The sequence below is a fragment of the Marmota monax genome, unplaced genomic scaffold, assembly GCF_021218885.2.
Source record: "Marmota monax isolate L192 unplaced genomic scaffold, Marmota_monax_Labrador192_F-V1.1 WCK01_AAM20220418_F8-fsc00081, whole genome shotgun sequence".
NCBI classification, from domain to species: Eukaryota; Metazoa; Chordata; class Mammalia; order Rodentia; family Sciuridae; genus Marmota; species Marmota monax.
In genome coordinates this window covers 4590008-4607231 of record NW_026695234.1, presented here as the reverse complement: position 1 = coordinate 4607231, position 17224 = coordinate 4590008, and the positions used below count along the sequence as shown (strand labels likewise).

Genomic DNA, 17224 nt, shown 5'->3' with positions numbered 1-17224 from the left:
GCCTGGAGATGCCCTGTAGGGGCCGCTAGCCCATCAAGCTGTGGAGAAGATGCTGTGGGGGGAGTGGAGAAGTTTGACTGCTAGTAACCTCTCTGCTGCTGCAGTCTGGAGAAACCTCAGTGGTGGAAGCAAAGCCAGCAGCCTCTCTCCCATCCGTCTCTGCTGTGTGACAGGTGGGAACTTAAAAGCTCAGGTCACGTGTCTTGGCTGGCTAACCTACTTTACCCCTTGAAGACACAGAGGCTGGGGCAGGCAGGGGCTGAGGGCAATGGGCAAAGGTGGGACTGAGGGAGAGGGAATTCCAACAGCATTGCGGGGACAGAAGGCTGCAAGCTTGTAGGGTGAGGGAGAGAATGCACATGTGCATGATGTCCAAGGCAGTGTCCATGAACCCTATGTCCTGACACACAGATGCCTTCAGGATCAGCCTTGTGCTTGTTTTGGAGACCTGAATTGGCCTGACAGAATAAAGATTTCTACAGTCAGAGCAGGCTGAGTATGGGTACCAGTTTAATATTGGAGCTGCCTGCAACCTCTCCCCCAAGACCAATCTTTTTTTTTTAAGTCTCATACAAGTTTAATCAACATTAATTACCCCAAGTCCAATCTTAACTAGTGTCCTCCTCCTTAGAGAGGGAAAGTGTGAATGGGGTTGGAAGAAGGATATCCCAATGTCCGAAGACTCCCGCTTCTTTGAAATCTTTTGTGCTTGGTTTGGGGATGGGAGGGGCTTTAGCTTAATAGCTAGAACCGGGGAAAATTGATGGGGATAGGTTCTGTGTGCGAAGACTGTCAGCTTCACAATCCCTTAGAGTGACGGAATGTGCGCCCCACACCCCTCCACTACCATTGCCTAGACTATATTCCAGAGATCTGTCCCCCTCACTCTAACTTTCTTATCGCCCCCAAGTCGATTCTTCCCTGCCAGCCCTCAGTCCTGGGTCCACAAACGCCTCCTCCGACCCTCGCGCCGCGGGCACTGCACTCGCCTTCGCCATCCTAGCCCCCCGAGGGCTGTGGAAAGGCACGGGCCCTTTAAGAGCGGCGGGACCGGCGAGCAGTAGCTTGGAGGAGAACGCAGTCGCCTGGCGGGTTCGGGAGGACACCAGCGCCGGAGACCAGGCTCGGGGATCTGGTGTGCGCAGCCAAGCGAAGCAGGGGCGCGACCCCAGCCGCCCCTCCCCACAACCTTGTCATCTCCTCTGACCCGGGGCCGGGCCCTCCCCTGCTGCTCGTCCCTCCCCGGCCCCGCCCCGGCCCGGGCCACCGGGACCCGGAGCTGGGGCGCCGGTGCCGCAGCCCGAGGCAGGTAAGGAGAGCCCGGAGTCTCCATCTCTGGCCGGTGGCAGCGCTAAGCATCTCTGCCCGGCCCGGCCCTGGGGCGCGTCAAGGTGACTGAGCGTGCGGGAGATGGGGCGGGGGGTCTCGCCCACCACAGGGGTGCTTACTTAGCGGTGGGGTGCGCCTGTCTTTGGGGATAGTCCGGGACGCCCCGGGCCAGGGGCGCCGGCGGGAGGGGCCGGCGGAGGCTTATCGCCAGGCTTGGGGAGGGGGATGCAGTGGGAGCGCAGAGCCGCCTCCTCTCCGCCTCTGCCGGTCCACGCAGTGCTCTCCCTGCCACCCTGACCTCCTAGTGGGCAGCCTCCGCCGGCGCCCTCCCCGCCTCCACCCCTCCAACATCCAGTCCCCGGGGGTTTGCTGGCCTGCGGGGTAAGGAGATTAGAGGCGCGGGGTGGGGGGAGGAGCAGCTCAGGGCTTGTAGGGGCCAAGCTAGGGCCTGACTGGGGCCAGACGGGGGCCAGGGGGGCTGGGGCTATCCCAGACCGAGAAGAGGTGGGGACTGAGCCTCGCTGAGTGGGGAGGGTGGGGCGAGGGGGAGGCAGATCACCGGACGAAGAGAGGGGTGCTAACAGTTGGGGATGTGTCCTGAGAAGCAGGCGGGGGAAGCGGGGGCTGGGCGGCATTAGACAACAGGGAGCTTTGAACTGGGGTTGGGGGATCTGACCTAAACAGAGCAGGCCCTTTCTCTGCAGGCCAGCCAGCGGGCAGAGTGATGGCGGAGAAGGCGTTGGAGGCAGTGGGCTGTGGACTAGGGCCAGGGGCTGTGGCCATGGCCGTGGCACTGGAGGACGGGGCGGAGCCCCCTGTGCTGACCACGCATCTGAAGAAGGTGGAGAACCACATCACAGAAGCCCAGCGCTTCTCCCACCTACCCAAGCGGTCAGCGGTGGACATCGAGTTCGTGGAGCTGTCCTATTCCGTGCGGGAGGGGCCCTGCTGGCGAAAAAGGGGTAGGGAGCAGCCTGGTGGGGAACTGTGGGCTCTTTAGGAAGTGCCTCTCAGGAGCAATGAAGCCTGGATAGCCCCTGCTTTGCAAGTTTCTCAAGTTGGGTACTGCTGGGCCCTGCAGGAACGCTAAAATCTGGACCCCAGCCCCTCCCTCGCCATGCACACGGTTGAGGTACCAGGATCCCTGCTTCCCACATCTGTGAACACTTGTGGGCACCAAGTTCAATTAACCAGCTTTCTCTTCTAAATAGACCCTATGACCTCTGATCCTTGAGGGGTCCTTGATGAGTTTTCCTTTGTTTATTTTGGAGGATTCCTGTCTGTGAGGGATGGTATGTAAAGGGTGTCTGCAGGGGTCCTCAATTTTTAACTATCCCCTTGCACCAATTTTGAAAGATGTGCTCATTCTTGTCATCTTACTTCATTCTTGCCACAGTCCTCCCAAGAGAGAAGGGTGGAGGTTTGGCAGGATAGATGTCATCCTCATGTTACTAATAAGGAAACTGAGGTTCAGGGAAATTGAGTCACTTAACCAATATTGATTCCACAGCTAGTAAGTAGCAGAGCTGAACCAGAAGCCCAGTACAGGAGTTCCACCTCTTTCCCCTTAGGACCAGTTTCCCCATCCCTGAGTCCCTGACCACCTTTTGTATCCCTACTCTGCACATGTGAGCTGGGAATGGAAAGGCTGGGTTTGTTTCCCAGAGCTGGGTGTGGGCCAGGGGTGGAGCCGGGGTATTGTTCTCTGAGGCTTAAGAACTAGGTTTAGGGTGCTTCAGAGCCTGAGCTGTCTCTTCACTCTACACCCTTGCTTCCATGGGTGACCAAAAGGCCACAGGGTGTGAGTCGATGGAAACTGAGGCATCTGGGCTCCCTGCCCAGTGCCTGATCCCTGAGCAGTCTCTTTGTGTCCTGAGATCAGCTCTGGGCAAAATGATGAGGTACTTGTTATTTCCTTGGCCCTCTCATTTCTTCATAACTTTAAGCAGAAATGAAGAGAAATTTAGAAATGTGGCTTGATGGGCCTGCTCTCGGCCTGCTTCTACTCATCAGCCACGAGTGGGTGTCCCTGACCAGGGATTCTCTCTCTTTTTGACCTTGCCAGCCTCATTTCCGCTTCACTGGCCATTTTGCCACCCCTTCCCTTTGCCCCCTTTTCTGCTCTCTGCCCTCCTCTCTTGAGTTCTCTTTTCTCTGGATTCCTTCTTCCCTTCTCTAGAGGACAGAAAGCAAGTGGGGCGGGGAGGGGGGGGGAGAAGGAAGGGATTTGGTAGGGGGAGAGTTCTGTCTCTCCCAAGTAAGGCTTATCACTGCTCTCCCCTAAGTGTATATGGCATTTCTTATTTTTCAAAACACTTTCCTATTCATTATTATTAATGATTTCACTTAATATTCATAATAACCCTATTAAGTCCTTGGGAGAAGATATTACTATCCTTCTTTTACAGATGGGAACAGGAGGCCCTAGAGATTAAGTGACTTGACAAAATTGCAGAGTTATTGACCGAGGCAGGACTAGAACACTGATATCTCTCCAGCCCGAAGGCCTGGCAGGCCCCTTGCAGGCTGAGCAGCTGTGGCATAGCCAGAGTCCAGACATCTGCATTCCTAGCCACTTGGAAGCTGTGTGACCTTGGGCAGGGTGCTTAGCTTCCCTAGGCCTCACTTTCCCCATCTGTAGATAGGGATGATAATACTACCCACTGCACAGGCTTATTGGGAGAGCTCTGCTGAGTTGGTATTTGTGAAAGTCAAGTATGTATGTAAGATGATATTTATGCTAGACCAGCACCTGGCTGTGACTGAATGAGGGGAAAGTTCATCATCACCATTTTCTTCCCTTTCACAAGAAATCACTTCCTGTGAGTGGCTCTGAAAAGCTTAGGCTAGGGCATGCCACTGCTGGGTTTCTGTTCTCGCGACTAAAAGGCTCAGGGGTCACTCCAGTTAAACTGGGCTAATTGGGCTGCACGAAATAACCACACAAGAGACACAAATACCTTTTTCTTTGGGGTCGCTGTGATGGTTCCTCTGACCTTAAGGGTCCAAAGAAAGAGAGCAAGAGCACGTGCTGACCCCTTTTATTGAGGAGAAGCTATTCAAATGAGGCAAGGGGTCAGGTTTCAGGGGGCTAAGTCTATCTTCATGATGTCCACTGTCAGCAGGTTGACTGACACCTGGGTAGGCCACACCCAAGGGCACAGTAAGAGAAGGGGACACACACAAGGCACTTCCATGGAAGATTCTATCCTAAACAGGGCAAGGGGTTATATTACAAAGGAACAGGTGAGCGTAGCTTCACCCATAGGGCTGTAGCAAGACACACCCATGCATGAGACACTGACCCTCAGACCCAAGAAGGGTGGGGAAAGCTCTGCCACATTTCTGCGACTGAGCGCCTCAGCACCCAGCCGGGGAGTGTGACTCAGTCACATGCAAGGATGGTCCCCCACACCGTACATCTTTCTTGTTTCTTTTTTCCTTTTTTGTTATTGGGGATTTAACCCAGGGATGCTTTGCTACTGAGCTGCATCCACTGCTCTTTTTATTTTTTATTTTGAAATAGGGTCTCACTAATCTGCTTAGAGCCTCACTAAATTGTTGAGGCTGGTCTCAAACTTGTATTCCTCCTGCCTCAGCCTCCCGGGTTGCTGGGATTACAGGCACACACCCCTGTGCCTGGCTCACCCAACATCTTTCTGATTGATGTGAGGATGACTAAGGCAGAGGGTTGAAACCCATGACTTTCTTACCCAGAGAATTTGCAGTGTGACCTTGGGTGAGTCACTTATGTGCCTGGTCCCAGTTGCCTCATTCATGTTGTTAAAAGAGCCTCTGACGGAATGAGCACCATCCAACTGATTGGTGTGTTCAGGCCCACGCAGTGGGCAGGAGGTTATCCCCCTTCTAACAGGATGTGCCCAGAGGGACAGCTGGATGGTGGGTTAAATAAGGTACCCATTCACTCTCTCTGTTATAGAGGTAGAGTGAAGAGGGGACTGAGCTCTGCAGGGTTTGTGGAGGGTACTAGGTGAAGGATAGGGGCTTGGTGTCTCCTCCTGATCAAGGCAGGTCTCAAGCACAGTAGGAAAGTCCCTCCATATTGGCTTCATCTTTCCAGGTAACTCTATGCAGTCTCTGCCCTCTATTCTCTGGAATGAATACACACATATATATTTATACACACACACACACACACACACACACACACATACTCGTATACATACATGTTTTTTGTTGTTACTGTTTTGTTTTGTTTTTTCCCTAGAGCCGAACAGCCTCTGTCTTTTGAAATCTTGCTCATCTTTAACTTCCACCTCTTCCAGGAAGCCCCTCCTGCTTTTCCCCTTCCTTTCTACCCTTATCAATTCCATTTGCTATAATCTCCTGGCACATTGTTTGTACTTCTGTTATAAACCTTACTTTACTTTTCTTCAGATTATCCATGATTTCTTGTCTGTCTTACCTAGATGATGACGCTCTTGAGTGCAAACACTGTTCTTCCTTATTTTGGGGGTGGGTGGAGAGTTTGGTATATAGTAGATCTCAATAATCATTTGCCAAGTGAAATTAATGATACAGTGTCACCTTTTGTGTATGTGTGTGTGTGGTAGGAGGAATTGACCCCAGGGCCTCACACATCCTAGACAAGCACTCTACCACTGAGCTACATTCCCCCCAGCCTCTTTTATTTTTATTTTTTGAGCCAGGGTCTTGCTGAGTTGACCAGGCAGGCCACATATTTGCAATCCTCCTGTCTGAGCCTCCCAAATTGCTGAGATTACAATTATGTACTGCCATGCCCAGCACAATGTTGCTTTTAAAAATCACACTATGTGCCAAGTTGCACTGTGTCATATGCTTTACATAATTATTACATTTAATTTTCCTAACAACCCTATGAGATAGGCACTATCATCCTCATTTTACAGACAAGGGACCTGGAGCTCAGAGAGGTTAAGCAACTTGCCTGAGTTCACACAGCTGGTAAGTTTAGAGTCAGAATTTGAACCTAGATCTGCCTAACTCCATACTGGTGCTCTTTATGCATATCCCATTGAGTAAATGAAAAGTGGGATTTCATTGGGCCATGTTAGGGGCTGGAGAGACAAGCTTGGAAGAGTGGGAAAACACAAAGAAGGCAATTTTTCCAAAATGAGGCAAAAGCTCTGAGAATACATACTTATAGAATGGACACTTACTGAGGATCTACTACATGCCAGACAGACTGTTAAGGTTACAAAGATGAATAAGACACAGGCCTTGCCCTTAAGGAGCTTACTAAGAGGTTGGGAAGGAGGGCAAGTGACGGGCACATCAGTTAACAGACATGCTGGCATACCAGAAGTGCTGTGGGAACCCAGAGACAGTCAACCAGCTCAGACCGGATTGGTATGAAAATCTTCCCGGAGGCCCTGAGACAGGGAAGAAGAGCAGGGTTCTCTGGACTTTGATTCCTCCTCTGCAGCTGTCGGTGAGATGCACAGGTATTCCCACAGCCTTTGGACTTTGACATTAGTGGGTGCCATTTCTGAAAGGGCAGGATGAGGCGAGACTTTGGGTCACTTTCGGGGCTCTGGGGGGGTGCCTCTTAACCCAATCACACTGAGCAGGAACTACGCATTTCACTGATCACCACAGGGGTGCCTCTGTTCACTACAGCCCTGACCAAAAACTCCTCCCTTCCTCACTACAGGTTATAAGACTCTTCTCAAGTGCCTATCTGGTAAATTTTGCCGCCGGGAGCTGATTGGCATCATGGGCCCCTCAGGGGCTGGCAAGTCCACATTCATGAACATCTTGGCAGGATACAGGTGAGGACAAAGATGGGGAAGGATGGAGACAGAACTCAGAAAGAAGAGTCCATTGGGGATCACAGGTGTCTTGAAGTGCCTTTGACCCTTGTCCTCAATGGATATCCCTGCAGAGAGTCTGGAATGAAGGGGCAGATCCTGGTCAATGGAAGGCCGCGGGAGCTGAGGACCTTCCGCAAGATGTCGTGCTACATCATGCAGGATGACATGCTGCTGCCACACCTCACGGTGTTGGAAGCCATGATGGTGAGGGCTGGATGGCCACCCTCTTCCTAGCATCCCCTTCCATCTGCTGCCTGCATCCCCTTCCTCAGCTGAGGGGTCAAGGCAGTACCACCTCCCACACATGCATCTCTTTCCTGCCCTCTGGGCCCCAGGTCTCAGCCAACCTGAAGCTGAGTGAGAAGCAAGAGGTGAAGAAGGAACTGGTGAGTGGGACAGGGGAGGCCTAGGGACAGCTGCCCTCTGTGGGGCTAATGAATTGTAGGACCCAGAGTCAGGGGCGGAAGTGTGGCAAACAAGTGGAGACAAGGGGCTTAAGGGAGATTCTTTGTGAAGTCAGGGTGGTGCCTGGGGGAAACTCAGACTCTGAAGCTGACCTGGGCTGGGTGGGGGTGGGTCCAGGTGACAGAGATCCTGACGGCACTGGGCCTGATGTCCTGCTCCCACACGAGGACAGCCCTGCTCTCTGGTGGGCAGAGGAAGCGTCTGGCCATCGCCCTGGAGCTGGTCAACAACCCGCCTGTCATGTTCTTTGATGAGCCCACCAGGTAGTTCTTTCCCACCTCTCACCTCAACTTCCCCACCCCTCAGCCCAAACCAGGACCCAAGGCTGCATCCTCTATGTGGCTGGAGATTAGAGCCCCTGTTTGCAGCCTCCTGAGGCCAAGATAAGGGCCGACTCCTCATCTCCATCCTCACCAATCCTGTTGTAACAAGCAGCCCCATCTTCACCCAGGCAGAGATCTGGATGTTTCCTTTGATTGTTGCCTCCCTCTCCTGTCCCCCACAGCCATTAGTCACCAAGTCCTGTTGGTTACACCTCCTTTTGGTAGCTCTCAAATTCGCTCTGCCCATCCCCAGTGCCCATGTTTGAGTTCAGGACATCATGGACAGATGTTCATCTCCTCGTCTCCAGTCTCTCTCAAGCGATCCTTCCTCCAGCCTGCAGCCAGAGCTGACTTTCTAAAGACAACTCTGGCCTGACCCCTCCCCTCCCCTTCAAAATATGCAATGAGTCTCATTTACCCTCAGAACAAAGTCCTGTTCTGAACCCAATTCGCCAGCCTCCTGTCTTGTATTTTATGCTCTAATAACACTGAGTTGCTTGTAACTCCCTGGTCAAACCATGTGCTTCATGCCTCTAAGCTTTGCCCATGCTGTGTCTTCTGCCTAGAATGCCCTTCACTGCCGCTCCTTCCCTTTCTCCTCACCAGCTCAGCTCTCACTTCTTCCAGACTCACTCAGGGATTTTCTCCCCAACTCCTCCCCCAGCTGCCTCTCCCCCCCCCCCCGCCTCTCCCCCCCACCCCTGCATCCGGCCCATTGCTCCAGCACCTCCCACATTCCCTAACATCATCCGTGAGCTTGTCTTTCTCTCCCTCCAGACCAATGTGGTATTTCTGCATCATCCTAATCACACAATAGGTGCATACAACAGGTGCTCAGTATAGGCTTGTTACATTTTACAGTGCTCTGGGCTTCTGGGGGTACCTCCAAGTGCCTGAGCCTGTAGGTCGTATAGGATATGGGGGTGTCCAGTTCTAGCCCTTCACAGGAGTTTCCCCACCGTGCACACTCCCTCTGCTTGGCCCCACCCACCTCACCAGGCCCGCTGGTGGCCTCTCTCTGGACAGTGGTCTGGACAGTGCTTCTTGTTTCCAAGTGGTGTCCCTCATGAAGTCCTTGGCCCATGGGGGACGTACCATCATCTGCACCATCCACCAGCCCAGTGCCAAGCTCTTTGAGATGTTTGACAAGGTGAGTGTCCGTGGGCCTCAAAAGTTGGCCTGAGAAGGAGGGATGAAAGGGCTCAGTGGAGGTGCTGGCAGGGCCCCTGCCTGTCCACTGGTTGTGTTTTCTTCATCCTTCCTTTCTGCATCAGCTCTACATCCTGAGCCAGGGTCAGTGCATCTTCAAGGGCATGGTTACCAACTTGATCCCCTATCTGAAGGGGCTTGGCCTTCATTGCCCCACCTACCACAACCCGGCTGACTTCAGTGAGTGGGGACAATGGCGGGGGTTAGCATACAGTGCCAGGCCAAACCTGGGGGTGAGGGCATGGGTTCAGGCCTCCTGGGGACAGAGGTCTCACTGTTACCTGCCTTAGCCACAGACCCAAGAGTGGTTGACTTGCCCTTGGGAAGCAAGGATAAATCTTAGCTGAGCCCTGTGCTCTGTGTCCCCAGTTATTGAGGTGGCCTCTGGAGAGTATGGAGACCTGAACCCCATGCTGTTCAGGGCTGTACAGAACGGACTTTGTGCCATGGCTGAGAAGAAGAGCAGCCCTGAGAAGAACGAGGTCCCTGCCCCCTGCCCCACTTGCCCTCCGGTAAGTAGGGTGGAGAGGACAAAGAGGGCAGGGTGGAGAGGGGAGATGGGACCATGGGTGATGCCCTGCCACAGAGGGACACATGATGCTGTCTCCCAGAGGCACTGGGTACCAGGAGGAACCCGGAGTTGGAATGGACCTACTCTTTATGGCTTGTGTGACTTGGGCACTTTGGCCTCATTGAGCTTCAGTTTTCTCATCCACTTATTCATTCAGCAAACTCTTTCTGAACATTTGTCGGTGCTGTCCTCAGTGCTGGTATGGGCCCTTCTGGTAGGCAAAACCAACACAGTCACTGGCCTCATGGGCCAGTGTGGCTTTCTGTCATCTATAACTTGGAGGTGATGATACTTAACTCACAAGGAGGCTGGGAGGACCCCACAGATAGCACACAAAGCTCTCAGGACACCCCAGGTTTTTGCCCAGTGCCAGGTCTCTTCCTTAGATGAGATACCCCTTGGTTATAGTTGTCATTTTTATCATTATTAAATATTATTGTGAAACTGGTGGCCTTAAGGACTTAGCCTTTTGGGTTAATATTAATGATTAGAGAAGTGACTGTTCTGCCCTGGTGAGCTACCACAGGTGTCCTAAGTGCCTTTCCATCTCCTCTCCTCCAAGCTTTTATACCCTCCTCGCCTCCCTTTCACAGTCTCTCTGAGCCCCGCCTCCAGGTGCCTGCTTCACTGGTGAGGTTCTCCTTCTGCATCCTGGGACCCTCCTTGGGAAAGGCTTAGGGTTTTCCCACGCACTGAGCTGGGTGGGTGGCAGGTGGGTGGGTTAACCTCACCTGGTCCCATTTCCTCTCCCCAGGAAGTGGATCCCATTGAAAGTCACACTTTTGCCACCAGCACTCTCACTCAGTTCTGCATCCTATTCAGGAGGACCTTCTTGTCCATCCTCAGGGACACGGTGAGGCATCAAGATGGGGAACAGGAAGCATAGGTCTAGCCTTTGGGGCTATATGACAGCAGCAGGTGGAAAGGGAATTGGGGTCCCTGCCCACAACCCTCCAATGCACCTCTGGGTCTATGTAACCCCCAGGACAATCCCAAGTTATCACCCTAGTGTTGCCTGCCTATCCCTGGCCTGGGACACATCCCTGTCCTGTGATGGTACTTCCCACAGGTCCTGACCCACTTGCGGTTTGTGTCTCATGTGGTGATTGGCGTGCTCATTGGTCTCCTCTACCTGCACATTGGTGACGATGCCAGCAAGGTCTTCAACAACACAGGCTGCCTCTTCTTCTCCATGCTGTTCCTCATGTTTGCTGCCCTCATGCCAACCGTGCTTACCTGTGAGCTGAGTTGCCTAGGGTGTGCAGTGTGGGTGCTGGAGCAAAAGGCAGAGGGGACAGGGGGTTGGCCAGTGGTGCCTGATCTGCCTGTGCCCTCAGTCCCCTTAGAGATGGCGGTCTTCATGAGGGAGCACCTCAACTACTGGTACAGCCTCAAAGCGTATTACCTGGCCAAGACCATGGCCGATGTGCCCTTTCAGGTGAGCCTTGTACTTCCTACCTGCCCACATCTACCAGCTCTCTTGCCCCCTCCTTCCTTGCTTGCCAGCTCCCTTAACCTTCTGGCCTTCTGCCCTTTCTCTTCCTTCTATTCACTAAGCAAATAGATGGTACATACCTTCATGCACCAGGCTGTACCCAGCCACTAATGATACGGCAACAGATTAGACTGATGATAGAAACTTTGTTCTGTGTAACATTTTAGTGGGAACAACTGGCAGCCAACAGAAAATGATGATAATAGTAACCCTGCAAATGACTCTAAATCTTCTTAAGGGTAGGAAGTTTATCTCAGTGGTAAGCACTTTCTTAGCATGCATGAGGCCTGGGTTCAATCACAAGCACTGAAAAAAGAAACAAAACAAAACAGATCTTACTAGAGGCGGTAGTATAGGCTCTGGACCCTTACTACCACTCGCAAGATGCAAGGCACTGGGCAAGTCACCTTTGCTTCAATGTTCCCATCTATAAAATGGAATGACGACCCTAACTACCTCTGGATTATTTGAGAATGAAATGACTGGATGAATGAATGCAAGGTTCTTAGAATAGTGCTTGGCATATACTAAGTGCTCACAAAATGTTAGCTAATTTTATTATTGCCACTATCACCTTGCTCCTACCACATTAAAAAAAAAGTTCTCCTTCCTCAGAGTGGACACTTCACTGTGTCAGAGCTCAGGGAGAAGAATACAAACTGGATCTCGGCCTCTGCTTGGGCACGTTTATGCAAGGAACAACTTGCACAACTATACCTAGTGATATAGTGGGCTCAGTCCCTGCTTCTAGGAGTTTCTAATCTAATTTTTTAAGTCATCTAAGAAACTCACATTTGTAGTTTATAATTCAAAACTCTACAGAATTTCCAAATCATAGTCTTTCTTTTAAAAAAATTATTTTTGGGGACTGGGGTAGCTCAATGGTAGAACACTTGCCTAGCATGCATGAGGTCCTGGGTTCCATCTCCAGAACTGATAAAAAATTGTTTCCTTTTTGAGGTTTACAACATGATTATTTTGGGGGGTGGGTACCTGGGATTGAACTCAGGGGCACTGGACCACTGAACCACATCCCCAGCCCTATTTTTTAAATTTTTTTTTTTTTTTTGAGAAGAGAGAGAGAGAGAGAGAGAATTTTAATATTTATTTTATTTTTTTTTTTAGTTTTCTGCTGACACAACATTTTTGTTTGTATGTGGTGCTGGGGATCGAACCCGGGCCGCACGCATGCCAGGCGAGCGCGCCACTGCTTGAGCCACATCCCCAACCCTCCCCAGCCCTATTTTGAATTTTATTTAGAGACAGGGTCTCATTGAGTTGCATAGTGCCTCACTGCTACTGAGGCTGGCTTTGAACTCATGATCTTCTTGTCTCAGCCACCCTAGCTGCTTGGATTCCAGGCGTGCACCATGGCAACCAGCTAAAACATGATTTTATGGGAAACATATAATAGCAACATGAAGCAAATCAACATATCAGCTAAAATGTATCCACTTAATAATATAATTTTATTAATAGTCTCCAGGTTGTATATTATATCTCTGGACTTGTTGATCCTGAATCTGCTTCTTTGTGTCTACAGAGTTGATAGACTTCAGGAGGAACAAAACACTCTCCTAAGGAGAAATTAATTCATTAATAACATAAGAAAAAATTTTTAAAAATATGAGGAATGAGCTGGTGCAGAGAAGAAGGACTTTAGGCACTCAGAGGAGGGAGAAGTCACTGTGCCCAAACCAGTTAGAGAGGCCTCATGAAAGAGATGGTTTGGGAAGATGAGTGAGGTTCACATAGTCAGGGAGAAGGGGGACATGTGTCCATCTGGGGACAGCATGAACAAAAATGGAGGCAGGATAGGCATGGGGAATAGATGTTCTAGGGGCTCATTCCCAGGTGGAATGGAGGATCTTGGCCACCATGCCCATGGCTCCAAGTTCCCTGCTCAGCTCTGTGCCCATTCTCCAGGTTGTGTGCCCAGTGGTGTACTGCAGCATTGTGTACTGGATGACAGGCCAGCCAGCTGAGACCAGCCGCTTCTTACTCTTCTCGGCCCTGGCCACTGCCACTGCCTTAGTGGCCCAGTCTTTGGGACTATTGATTGGAGCTGCCTCCAACTCCTTACAGGTGGGAAGGTTGGCATGTGAGGATTCTCAAGCGGGGATGGGGTATCACGTGAGAAATCAAGGGCTGGCGTGAGTGGGATGGACACTTGGGCAACTGGGCCACCCTAGTCCTGGTCACCCCTGTGATGGCCTAGCTCCCTTGCCTCCCCTCCAGGTAGCCACCTTTGTGGGCCCAGTTACTGCCATCCCTGTCCTCTTGTTCTCTGGCTTCTTCGTCAGCTTCAAGACCATCCCCACTTACCTGCAGTGGAGCTCCTACCTCTCCTATGTCAGGTCGGTGCCTCTTTCTCCCTGCCCTCCCTGTCCTTCCCCTCTACTCAGGAGCGCCTGCCTAGCTCCTACTAGGCTGTGCTGTCTGGTGCCTGCCCCACCACCCTTTGGGCAGGGGCACTCTGGTTGGCCCCCAGGGATGAGGTTTGGGGTTTGGTGATTTGTTGAGAGAGCAGGTTTCCTGTGCTGTGTACTGCTCTGATGCCCCTACCTGCCTAGGTATGGCTTTGAGGGTGTGATTCTTACCATCTATGGCATGGAGCGAGGAGACCTGACATGCTTAGAGGAGCGCTGTCCATTCCGGGAACCACAGAGTATCCTGCGAGCGCTGGATGTGGAGGATGCCAAGCTTTACATGGACTTCCTGGTCTTGGGCATCTTCTTCCTGGCCCTGCGACTGCTGGCATACCTTGTGCTCCGTTACCGGGTCAAGTCTGAGAGATAGAGTCTTGCACCTGGCCTGTGCCCAGCCCCCGCAGCAGTGCACACCCAGCCCTTTGGGACTGTTTTAACCTTGTAGAACTTCGGCACTGGTTGCTGGTGCAGCCACCTCCCCTCCCTCAGCTGCTCCACAGGCTGGCTGGAGGACTGTGCTCCCAGCCTTGGCCCTGGGGGTGGGGGCTCCAGCCCACCCCACCACACCCAGGAGTCTTCCCAAGTTGATGCGGTTTGTAGCTTCCTCCCCACTCTCACCAACACCTGCATGCAAAGACTGGGAGGCTGCCCCCCCTTTCTGCCCACAGCACTCTCTTCTGTTGTCTGTCTTGGAGACCCAGGTTTTATGGGGCTTCTACTTAACAACTGACCAAAGTGGCTCCCTCTTGGGGGGGGGGGGTCCTCACCACACCAGTGTTTGAAAACCAGGCTGCTGTAAGGTTAGAGTTCCAGGGCTAGGCCCTGGGGGTTGGGTCCCCTGGGAGTCCCATTATGGACATTGGGATGGAATAGAAAGGGACTCTGGAAGTCTCTCCTCCCCACCCCCAGACCCTGGCTTATGTGGACAATCTGCTATGACAGAAGCTGGGCGTTCTGTCTGGGTCACCACTCCTAATCCTGGAGATTGGAGAGGCCATGGGAGATCTCATCCCCCCTCCCTATAGCTTTGGTGGGGGGGCAGGGCCTGGTGGCATTTTTGCAATAACGTCTGTGTTTCTTTCCCACCTGTCACTGGAACTGGAGAATGCACTTTATTCTGGGGGGGTGAGCAGGCGAAGACCCAACCTTCCTTTCTTGCTGCTCCTGACACACACAGTTCCACATGCTCCCTCCCCTCTCCAGAGTTACAGGCACATACACGCAAACAGGCAATCTCAGCCCCACACATGCATCATCCCCTGTGGTTCAGAGGAAGAGTGATGGTGGCGTGGTGGTGGCGGGTTCTGTGGGGAAGGCAGTGCCAGCCTCCTTTCTGGGGATCCCACTTTGGAGACTCGAAGGATGAGGCTGATTCTGCCCAGGGTGACTCCTCTCCAGGATTGGTAGGAGTCTACCCTCCAGTCTTCTCTCCCTCCAAGCCAGGGGTGGTACACAACAGCAGCCTTCTGGAGTTGAGGACCCAATAATAAGCACAAGCATGGGAATAAGTTGGCTTGGCCACCGCCATCCCACGGCCCTCCTTTTGCACTCCAGGCTGGTATTCCACTGTCCTGCCCCTTTCCTGGCCAATTGCTGCTCATTCCAACTCTGTCCATGTCTCTCCACCTCCTTCCTATTAGCAGGTGGCCCCGGGCATCAGAACACTGTGCCCTGGGCACCAAGGTGGCAGACATACCTACAGCATGTCTGGCTTTCCTGGTGGGTCTAGGCTCCTTTTACTCTGGTTGCCCCTTCCCCCAGGGTTCTTTTCCCCCTTATTCCTATATACATACCTCTCCACCTTCCCTCGCCCTGCCACAGATTCTTCTCATTACACAGAGATGCCAGTTGTATTTGTGGGATTTCATCCATTATTAATAAAACCTATATTTATACAGTATGCTGTGTGTGAATGTGTGTGGGTTTGACACTCGGTAACATGGGCTGTAAGAGGGTCTTCAGAGCACTTGGTAAGATGTCAGCAGGTTTAGGGAGACTGTGGCAGGAGATGGTCCTGGACTGTCAAGCTAGAAAATGAATATCTTTTGAAATATTTGTATCATGCTTTCCATCTTACCAATGTTTCATGTTCCTTATTTCAAGGGAGGCCCATGCCAACCCAGTCCTATCTATCCTTCATGACAATCTCACATTGTCATGGATTGACAGATGAGAGAATTGAAACTTGGGCTAAGTAACTTGCCAAGGGCTCTCAGGTAGTGGAGGTGGAACTAGGCCTAGAGACTAGATCCTCTGTCTCCAGACTCACTCTTGGCATTGATCAAACTCCTTGTTCGTGGTGGATCTGCATGCTGCATGTGGGTACCCTGTATCTGTTACATGGATGTGTTCTTGTTCTTGCCTTAGTGACACATGACTCTCTTCGGGACTCACTGAGTTCCAGCTGTGCTCATGGAGGAGGGTAACCTCATCCTAGGATGGGAGTGGCAGGGATCTCACTGGGCTTAATTCAACTTTTCCTTTTCTTCCTACTCAGTGACCCTTCCCAAGGCTGAATCACTGCCACCAGGACTTCAGGCCAGAGGTTTGGAGTAGGTAAGATTTAGAGGGCCTTGAGTACTAGTGGCAGGACAACCCAAGAAGCAGCACATTGTCTCACCCTCTGCTCTCCTTGGCCTGAAGCCTGGAGTTTGAAGGAAGGCACTGGCACCAGTCCTGCCAGCCGCCTGGCACCCTAGGACTGTGGTTTAATATGACTGGTTGGGTGCTCAACTTCAAATGGACTCACTTTATATCCTTTGTGGGTTTGTTTGTTTGTTATTTGCAGTACTGGGCATTGAACCCAGGAGTGTCCCGCTCTTGAGGTGCATTTCCAGTCCTCCATTTTCTTTTTTTTAAAATATCTTTAGTTGTAGATGGACACAATACTTTTATTTTGTTCATTCATTTATTTATTTTTTTATGTGGTGCTGGGGATCGAACCCAGTGCCTCATGCATGCTAGGCAAGTGCTTTACCACTGAGCCACAACCCCACCCCTCCAGCCCTCCATTTTCTATGTTTTATTTTTGAGATAGTTTCTTGTGAAGTTGCCCAAGCTGGCCTTGAACTTGTGATCTTCCTGCCTCAACCTCCCAAGTCACTGGGATTATAGGCATGCATTACGATGGCCAGTTTAACCATTTCTTTTATAGTTTGGGGCAAGAGTAGGAAATGGGAATATATCCTACTTCCTGGAATTCTCATTAGATTTCAGAGACATTCTGGAGACTCCCTTTATCCCTGGAGTGATGCCAATAGATGGCTCCTTACAAGTCGAAAGGCATCAAGTGTCAGTGTCAGGTATTCATCTTATCCGGGAATGGTGGCACATACCTGTAATATCCGCAACTCAGGGGGTGGAGGCAGGAGGATTGTAAATTCAGGGCCAGGCTTAGCAAGATTCTGTTTAAAAATTAAAATTAAAAAGGTCTGGGATGTAGCTCAGTAGTAGCAAATACTCCTGAAAGGGTTAAAAATGTATAAATTCATATACTTATAATTCCTTCAGGAGCTAAAGAAGGCAAACATTCTGGACACTTCAAGGGTCATTCGGCCCAGAGAACATTTGTGGATTGGTATATATAT

General features: G+C 51.5%; 1 protein-coding gene across 3 annotated transcripts; it reads left to right on the top strand.

Moving 5' to 3' along the window:
• The first annotated feature begins 655 nt into the window (after positions 1-655).
• Abcg4 (ATP binding cassette subfamily G member 4) lies at positions 656-15537 on the top strand. 3 transcript variants are annotated; one of them, XM_046438780.2, is made up of 15 exons: positions 665-1391; positions 2034-2291; positions 6986-7103; positions 7217-7349; positions 7481-7531; positions 7728-7873; positions 8960-9083; positions 9208-9322; positions 9512-9654; positions 10468-10566; positions 10783-10951; positions 11051-11151; positions 13135-13293; positions 13447-13565; positions 13782-15537. In XM_046438780.2, the coding sequence occupies exons 2-15, from the start codon at positions 2054-2056 to the stop codon at positions 14005-14007; spliced, it is 1941 nt and encodes a 646-aa protein (XP_046294736.1). In that variant the 5' UTR covers positions 665-1391; positions 2034-2053; the 3' UTR covers positions 14008-15537. The 3 variants fall into 3 exon arrangements, with proteins under 3 accessions (XP_046294737.1, XP_046294736.1, XP_046294735.1); XM_046438779.2 differs by having other exon boundaries at positions 666-1309; XM_046438781.2 differs by lacking the exon at positions 10468-10566 and having other exon boundaries at positions 656-1309.
• Positions 15538-17224: the final 1687 nt, after the last annotated feature.